Raw genomic sequence first — 9,445 nt, 5'->3', positions numbered from 1 at the left:
GCCAAGTCCTTGGAATATAGCCATGAACCAAATGTTTGTACCCATTGGTATGCTGCAGGGTTTGCATTTTTGTTCATGATCTGGGTATATGTACAGCTTTTCCCTTGGAATTGGAAGCTCACAACAAATAAGAGTGAGTTCTCCTCACCCTCTGGTCCTGCACCCTGAGAGCATGCTGAAGGACCCAGAAGAGGTATGGGAGGGAGAGGAATAGTGAGCGTGTGTGACTGTACCATGTACAATGTGATGCTTTAGTGATGGAAGACAGTGGATGGACAGGACTACGATCAAGCTTTTCCATTGCAATCAAATACACCAGGCTATGAGTGCCAGCTCTGCCTCTAACCACAACCCGAGCAAATCTCTTGACCCTCTAGTCCTCAGTGTCCTCATCTGTAAAACAAGAATAATAACACCAGCATCAAAGGGCAACTTGTAAAAATTAAATGCATTAATGCAAGTTGGGCAGTCAGTATAGTATCTACTATGAAATAAGATGAACATCAACAGATGTTGTTATAAGTTTGGAAGACTGTTCATAAAATAGGTTTCTACACTAAGCATATGCTACCTGAATAATTTTTTTAAATAACAACATACCCTAGAAAAACTCTTGTACAGATATACCAGAAGACATGGGGAATAATGTTCGTGGCAGATCTGTTCATAATACACTCTGGGAACAGCTACGAGGCCTTGGAGGTGGAAAGATGAATAAACTGTGACATATTCCTACAGAGAGTACAATCCACAGTGAACATGAACGCAAGACAGCTACAGGAAGCAACTTTGAACAAAGGAATACACACAATATGATTCCATTTATATGAAGTTCAAAAACTGGAATATATGGTTTAGAGATGCATTCCTTGGTCCTTAAACTAAAGAAAAGCAAAGGAATCATTCAACACAAAATCCCAGAGAAGCATCCTGGTTCAGGAAGGAAGGGGGTGCAGTGACAATGAGGTTCAGAGGAAGTTCCTAAGTTATACATATGTTCTATTTCTTCCCACAGGTGGTAGGCATACCACCTATACATTCTTTTGTAGGGTGGTATATTTCACAATAAAAGCAATGTTAACTTTCCTGATGGCTCAGCGGGTGAAGAATCAGTCTGCAATGCAGGAGATGCAGGAGATATGGGTTCAATCCCTGGGTCAGGGAGATCCCCTAAAGAAGGGAATGGCAACCCACTCCAGTATTCTTGCCTGAAAAAATTTCATGGACAGAGAAGCCTGGCGGACTACAGTCCAAAAAGTCACAGAGAGTTGGACATGACTGAGAACAGTTGACGGGGCTTAACTTCCATAAAACTCCCGTTGCCAGAGCCAAGACCACACAGTAGTCATTCTGCCAACCCTCCCCCCTCCCCACTCCCCTTCTCTCACCAAGAGCTTTTTTCACTCCAAGAAAACCTACAGATACAATGTCTTTTTAGGTCTTCAAAATTAGCAGCCATTAGTAATACCTGAGTTAAATGAAATGGTGTCACATTTGAATTTTTTTATATCCTGGTTTAAATTGCTTCTTCCAGATTGCTTAGCAAAGAGCAGCCATTAGTAATTAGCTTATGTTTATGCGTGTCGTTTTTATAGGGAGTCACACTAGTAGAAAAGGCAAAGTGTGTGTGAGTTGCACTCTGACTCACGGGGCTTCTCCTTGGGATACCCAGCCAGCTGGCTGGCTGGAAGCACCACAACTCCATTGTGGGCAGTGCCCAGAGTGGCGGATGAGGGCATAAAGGGACTCAGAAGAGCTGGCCCAGGTCCCCAAACACATAAAGTGACATTAGGAGCCACACCCTCCTCTGGGATGGCCAGATTGCTGACATGGTCCATGACCACATGTCCATCCTATTGCAAGTCCCCATTCCTGAATGTTCTACATGGACATACTATTCTCTTCTTCTCCTTCCTCCTCTTTTCTTACCAACCCCCTCACCTCTTGCCCTAAGCTGCTTTGCCTGCCCTTTGCCCCTACAGCACACCAGCTACCAGCTACAGTGTTGGGCTGCCAGCTACAGTGTTTCTCTTCTCTTTTCTTCCCATCCATTTAAAACAAACCCCTGTTATTTTATGGGATCATTTTTCTAGTCTTACTCTATTGGAATGGAGTGTTTCATGTATGTAGAACACAGTATAATCTTATCAAGGTACTTACAATATACCAGATGCAAGCAAATAGCTAAAACTGCTCTTCTCCATCCCTTTCCTTCAATTCTCAGCCACAGGGTCCTGCAGATCTCCTCTCCTCAGCCTCTCATTGCCCTGTGTCACACACGTGCCCATTGGCCCTCCTGGTTCCAACCATTCCAACACCCCCTGACTCTGCCCATTTTTCTTAGACTGACTCTCCTCAATTCTATATCCACAGATTGCTGCTGTTGTTTAATTGCTAAGTCATTTTCAATTCTTTTGTGATGCCATGAACTGTAATTCGTCAGGGCTCCTCTGTTCATTGGATTTTGCAGACAAGAAAACTGGAGTAAGTTGCCATTTCCTTCTTCAGGGGATCTTCCTGACTCAGGAATCAAACCCAAGTCTCCTGCCTTGGCAGGAGGATTCTTTACCACTGAGCCACAAGAGGAGCCCTATATCCACAGAAACCCTCTCCCAATAAGTTTCTCCACCCTCTTGAAAGTCTCCAAGGACTAGGAAATCCAAGGGTTGTCATAACCTATAGGTGAGAAGGCTTGGCATCTCCTCAGTTCCACTTCTTAATAGCTGGGAGGTTTGGGGCAAGTTATTTAACCTCTCCAAGCCTCAGTTTCCTCATCTGTAAAATAGGGATAATGATACCTACTTCATATGGTGGATGTGAGAATTAGAGATCATTTATGGCATATAGTGTTGGTAACAGAGTAGGTGGCCAGTAAAAAGAAAATAGAACCTATATTGCCCTACAGAGATCTTTCTAATTGTAAAGGGGAAAACATATTCAAGTGATCTGATTTAGCATCACCAGTAATAGGACAACTTGATTGTGCTTTCTGGGGTGATACAGTAAGAGTTATAAAGCATTGTTTATGATGTATGCCGCCTAAAAATGTTTCAGTTAAACCCAATCAAGCCTTCAGACTAGCACTATCTGAAAGACACTGGTGTGATGGTGGAAATGTTCTGTTTCTATGCTGTCAATAATGTAGCTGCTAGTCATGCATGGCGTGTGACTGAAAAACTAGATTTTTTAATTTAATTTTAACTAATTTAAATTTAAATAGCCACATGTGTCTATTGGCTACCATGTTGAACAGCCCAGCTCAAGAGTTTATTTTCAGTGTATAGAAAATACAAGAGAGATAGCCATAAGTTGAATCAAGAAAATCAATTTTTAAAAATCATAGGACAGTTAGGAAATTTTAATATGAATGGATAGGAAATTATTTTTTGGAATTATCATTCTTCTTCTTGCATGTGAAAAATGGTACTGTCTCTATTCTTAAGAAATGCATGCTAAAGTATTTAAGGGTTCCATGCTAAGCTTTCTGTAATCATCAAATAACTGGGTAAATGTGAAGGCAAATATGGCACAATGTTAATAACTCTTGAATGTGGGTACCTGGGTAGAACACATCAGGGGGTTTGTTATACAGGTACCATTTCTTCAACTTTCCTAATTTTGAAAATTCTCATAATAAAAGTGAAAGAAAACATAAAACACAAATATTTAATAATCTGCTGACTGCTGTCATGGCAGGGAAAGTCAGAACTTTTTCAGCAGCCAACTGGACTCGCTGGAGATTGGGAAAATACAGCTTTATGTAACAGCAGGGCCTTGCCCACTACTGGGATGGAAACTTCCAGAAGTTATTTGCTAATACCCCAGTCTCTCCTAGGCCCCCCACTCACACCTGCACACACACAGGTCACCTGCTTCTGCCACTTCTGGTTTCCCTTCTCCTCCCTCCACTCTCCTGCCCTGCCCTTCTCTTTCCAGTCTCCTCAGATGACTGCATGCCCAGCTGGCAAGGCACTTTGAAGATGAAACATGCCGAGTCCCTTACAGCCCAGGGACTGGCATCCTTTACACAGAGGAGGGTGCGGGCCACTATTAAAGCACATTCTAGAGAGGCGTTGACCTCAGCTAGCCACGCAAGCCCATAAAGCACAAATTGCCACGACTGCATCTGCATAGCCAAGCCCCTTCCGACCCGAGCATAAATAGGACCTCGGCTCTTTGAGGAGGACATTGGAGTTTCCACAAGACTCCAGCTCACCTCTCCTGTACTCTGCAACCTACACCTCCAGAAGGATCATGACCTGCGGATCAGGATTCCGTGGCCGCGCCTTCAGCTGTGTCTCCGCCTGCGGACCCCGGCCCGGCCGCTGCTGCATCACGGCCGCCCCCTACCGCGGCATCTCCTGCTACCGCGGCCTCACCGGGGGCTTCGGTAGCCGCAGCATCTGCGGGGGCTTCCGTGCTGGCTCCTTCGGCCGCAGCTTCGGGTACCGCTCCGGTGGCGTGGGCGGCCTCAGCCCTCCCTGCATCACCACCGTGTCAGTCAATGAGAGCCTCCTCACGCCCCTCAACCTGGAGATCGACCCCAATGCGCAGTGCGTGAAGCAAGAGGAGAAGGAACAGATCAAGTGTCTCAACAACAGATTCGCTGCCTTCATCGACAAGGTGAGTGTCCTTGATCACACCCTTCCTGAACCTTCCCTTCCTGGGTGGGCACTCAAGGGTTAGTCACGGGGGCAACAGAGATGTGGGCCAGGTGAGCTCCCAGGCTGATGGAGGAGATGGACACACTTCCAGGGCACAAACAGACCAGAGAGATGAGTCTAGAGCAGGGGCTCCTGATTAGAGCACTGTTACTATATACAACCTCTGTCCAGACAAGCAGGGTCCCCACAGACAACGACAAGGCTTGGAACCACATGTCAGAGAAGAAAGCATACATGCAAACAAGACTCAAGAAATGCACACAAGATATGGGAACAGGACCACAGTTCAGCCTTTGAGTGGGTGTCCTTGATCACATCTTTCCTGAACCCACCCATACTAAACTTGGGCTGGGACTGATGAGGCAGTCAAATGCAAAAAGAGCTCTACTTGGCTCCCGACCACATGCCATCTAGACTCAGCAGGTCAGGATAACTCAGTTGACCTGAGGAGGGAATGATCTTTCCCAACCTCTTGCTCTCACCCTAATATGGAAAATCCAAACATGATCACTATCTTGAAATCCAGAAGTTGCCTTGTCTTTCACAGTCCCCTCTGTCTAATCTCTGCTGAGTTCTTGGTTTGGGTTGTTGTTGTTCAGTCACTCAGTCCTGTCCAACTCTTTGCGACCCCATGGACTGCAGCACACCAGCTTCCCTATCCTTCACCATCTCCCAGAGCTTGCTCAAACTCATGTCCATTGAGTCAGTGATACAATCCGACCATCTCATCTTTTGTCTCCTCCTTTTCCTCTTGCCCTCAGTCTTTCGCAGCATCAGGGTCTTTTCCAGTGAGTCAACTCTTCACAACAAGTAGCCAAAGTATTGGAGCTTCAGCTTCAGCATCAGTCAAAATATTCAGGGTTGATTTCCTTTAGGATTAACTGGTTTGATCTTCTTGCAGTCCAAGGGACTCTCAAGAGTCTCCATCTCCAGAGTTCGAAAGCATCGATTCTTTGGCACTCAGACTTCTTTAAGGTCCAACTCTCACATCCATACATGACGACTGGAAAAACCTTAGCTTTGACTATATGGACCTTTGTCAGAAAAAGAATCGTTTTGGAGTTTACCTTGAAGCAATCAGCACCCTCCCCAAGCCCCTCCATCCCCCAAATAGGCTTTGGGGCAGTAGGAGCCATCTGACCCCTCCTCCCACCCCAAATGGCAGGTGCGCTTCCTGGAGCAGCAGAACAAGCTGCTGGAGACCAAGCTACAGTTCTACCAGAACCGCCAGTGCTGTGAGAGCAACCTCGAGCCCCTGTTCAATGGCTACATCGAGACGCTGAGGCGGGAGGCTGAGTGTGTAGAGGCTGACAGCGGGAGGCTGTCCTCAGAGCTCAACAGCCTGCAGGAGGTGCTGGAGGGCTACAAGAAGAAGTGAGTGTGGCTGGGGGTGATGTTGGGCACAGGAAATGGACATGGATTCAACCCACTGGGTGAGACTGAAGCATTTCAAAGAAGGGGATGTGACCATGCAGGGCAAGTTGGTGGTATGCAGCAGGATCCTCCCATCAGGCAGTCGTTGCTCAGATGCCTATGAGTAGGGCCGTGATTCCCTAGGAGGTCTCTCTCCCCTCCTTCAGGCTTCTCTTCTGGAAGCCTGATCACCCACCAACAGTGCCCTGTGCTCTGTTGGGAGGAGGCTTCTGCATTCTCCCAGGCGTGGCCCCTCAGGCTCCCACCTGTAGCACCTGGATGTGATATGAATCTCAGTGTCTCTCAGGGCTGCCAGGTCCTGGGTCTCTGGGTTTTCCACTGTCTAGGTTGCTCTAGTGCTGATGGCCTCTGAGATTCATAGGTCCTCCCCCAGCTGAGCTAGGTTGGACACCCAGGTGGGGAGCGGCTGGGGCTGCAGTGCCCCAGAGGGGCTGCTGTCCACTCCTGGCTGGTGCTGAGTCCTTATTTTCCTCCAGAGGTGACCTCAGAGCAGTTTGGGCAGCGGGGCTGTGAGGTTCCAGAAGAGTCACCCCCTGGATCCCTCAACTCCAAGTAGAGAGAGAATCACAGACACACCCCAAGTCCAACCAGGGAGGACCCAGCAGGGCTGCCAGGGATCTTGCTATGTGGGGAGGTCCTTAGTGTTGTCTCCTTCACTCCTGTAAGGTGGTGACCTCCCTCTGTCCTCTTTCCGCAGGTATGAGGAGGAAGTCGCTCTGAGAGCAACAGCTGAGAATGAGTTTGTGGCTCTGAAGAAGGTGAGTAACACAGGATTGGGAAGCACAGACATGAGGGAATATCAGAATGACAGACTCTTGTTGGGGAGATCTATGTTCTCAACCTCCCTGTGGGGTGCAGTGACCTTGCTGAGTCAGGATGGGAAATTCCCATAGACCAGGTCATCAAAGGCACATTCAAGGCTTTGACAAGGGCAGTAACCTTGTAAAATTCACTAGCACCCTGACCTGATGCAGGGGTATGACTGAATTGATCTCTGGATGTTCTGTGCTGCTTCAGAGTTGATAGTCTGTGGCTGGGGTCCCATGAAGGCATTGTAAGCTTCAGTCTCTCTCTTGAGGGATGGTGTCCTGTCTCATGTCTCAGGAGTCTGGTTAAGAGGAGGAGCACAGTCCCAGGGTCTAGGGGGAGGATGGAGCAGAGCCAACAGTGGCCAGGTGGAGTTTTGGAGGACTACAGGGAAACAGGGAAGAGTCAAGGTGGTTGAGTGAGGGAGCCAGTCTGGCAAGCTTAGGGTAAGAAGGAGACATGGGAGGTAAGAGATCTCAGGTAGGTGGGGTGAAAGGCTAGTGGTCCACCTCCAAGGCACAAGGCTTTTGTTCTTAGAAGGGGAGGAGGTTGTGAGATGCCTCCAGGGAAGGGCAGCATGGAGATGGGACAGGAAGAGGAACACAGGGAATCCTTTCCCCCTCACCTCCATGTACTGTGTGAGAAGAGAGAGGAATTCGGGTGATGATCACCAGGGGTCCTCTTTGCTCAAAGACTCCCCATCTTCCCAGGATGTGGACTGTGCCTACCTCCGCAAATCAGACCTTGAGGCCAATGTGGAGGCCCTGATTCAGGAGATCGACTTCCTTCGGCGACTGTATGAGGAGGTGAGTGGTTGTGGTCCAGGCAGAAAGCAGCAGCTGGCCCGGAAGAGAGGGCATTGCTCTGCGATCAGAGTTGGACAGGGTTTTGGGTAGGAGCTACAGCCCATGAGGCTGTCAGAGGGGGCCAGGGCTGGAGACCAGGAAGAGCTGAGAAGGCGGGTACACACTGTGGTGGGGAAAGTGATGGTGTAAACAAGACCCTTCCATCCTCCCGCCCCACCATCTGCAGGAGATCCGAGTTCTCCAAGCCCACATCTCAGACACCTCGGTCATTGTCAAGATGGACAACAGCCGGGACCTGAACATGGACAACATTGTGGCTGAGATCAAGGCTCAGTATGACGACATCGCCAGCCGCAGCCGGGCCGAGGCTGAGAGCTGGTACCGCAGCAAGGTGAGTGGTCCAGGACACCTGCCTTCTAGACATGATGGAAGGGATGCGAGGCATGCATTAACAAGATTTCTTTTGTCTGGGGATTCTGATTCCTAGAGGTGGTGAAAGAAGTACAGACAGCTCTCAGGTTATAGTGGCAGGACAGGGCTGCCATTGTGGTTTCACAGGCTGTGCGTTGGGCAACCTGAAAATCATCCGTGTCGTTCTGAGTGGGTGGTACATCCCATCCTGAGTTACATGAGCCTTTCTGCTTCCCACCAGTGTGAGGAGATCAAGGCCACAGTGATCCGGCATGGGGAGACCCTGCGTCGCACCAAGGAGGAGATCAACGAGCTGAACCGCGTGATCCAGAGGCTGACGGCTGAGGTCGAGAATGCCAAGTGCCAGGTAGGGTTTTTTTGAGGCTCACCAGGGTCCCAAAGGCAGTGTGTGTGCCCAGCTGGATCTCACCATTCATTCTCCAGTCCACTTGCATGACTTGAGATCCAGTTTGTGGTTACTCAGGGAGCCCCAGGTGATGAAGGGGAGAGGCCTGTTCCTGGGGTGATCCCTGCTGTGTGGAGAGACCATAACCCACCTTGTTCTCTCCTGGGCCCTTAGAACTCCAAGCTGGAGGCTGCAGTGACCCAGGCTGAGCAGCAGGGCGAGGCAGCCCTCAATGATGCCAAGTCCAAGCTGGCCGGGCTGGAGGAGGCCCTGCAGAAGGCCAAGCAGGACATGGCCTGCCTGCTCAAGGAGTACCAGGAGGTGATGAACTCCAAGCTGGGCCTGGACATCGAGATCGCCACCTACAGGCGCCTGCTGGAGGGCGAGGAGCAGAGGTAAGGACCGTCCCAGCCTGGCCCTGACTACCCATTCCCACCCTTTACACAAATATCTCCCTTGATTCTGGCTGAGCAATGGCCAGGTCTGGGGCATCCCTATCATTTATCACTTTGAAGTGGGGTATTCTGAAGACTCTTCCTTCTGACACTCTGCTCCTTCTTACCACTCGTGGACCGCACTCCAAGTATTTGTGGAGCTCTGTTTGCAGCTCTGGCTCAATCACTAATGTTGCCTTTTTCTTCTTCCCTCTCAGACTGTGTGAAGGCGTTGGGTCCGTGAATGTCTGTGAGTATCCTAGGCCCTGTGTGGATGGGTTTACTCGCTTCCTGTAAAGGATGGAAGCAGTGTTTTCTCTGACACCTAAATATGAGTGGGCTGGCATCACAGGAAGAGGGATTTGGGGTCAGACAGCAGGAAGGACCGCTTCTTTTGGACTAGAGTTGTTAAGATGCTTGGAGAGGGTCATAGTCGGGGAGGTGACACCCTTGGTCCCCCAGAATTTTGACTCAGTCTTTGGG

General features: G+C 49.2%; 1 protein-coding gene across 1 annotated transcript; it reads left to right on the top strand.

The window, feature by feature from the left end:
* The first annotated feature begins 4,206 nt into the window (after positions 1–4,206).
* LOC105001710 (keratin, type II cuticular Hb1) lies at positions 4,207–9,259 on the top strand. Its single transcript, XM_010858083.1, has 9 exons — positions 4,207–4,623; positions 5,830–6,038; positions 6,222–6,224; positions 6,796–6,856; positions 7,616–7,711; positions 7,938–8,102; positions 8,364–8,489; positions 8,703–8,923; positions 9,181–9,259. The coding sequence occupies exons 1-9, from the start codon at positions 4,255–4,257 to the stop codon at positions 9,257–9,259; spliced, it is 1,329 nt and encodes a 442-aa protein (XP_010856385.1). The 5' UTR covers positions 4,207–4,254.
* Positions 9,260–9,445: the final 186 nt, after the last annotated feature.

This window comes from Bison bison, unplaced genomic scaffold (genome assembly GCF_000754665.1).
Source record: "Bison bison bison isolate TAMUID 2011002044 unplaced genomic scaffold, Bison_UMD1.0 scf7180017864383, whole genome shotgun sequence".
In the NCBI taxonomy this organism is placed as follows: Eukaryota; Metazoa; Chordata; class Mammalia; order Artiodactyla; family Bovidae; genus Bison; species Bison bison.
This window is presented reverse-complemented; position numbering and strand designations above follow the sequence as displayed.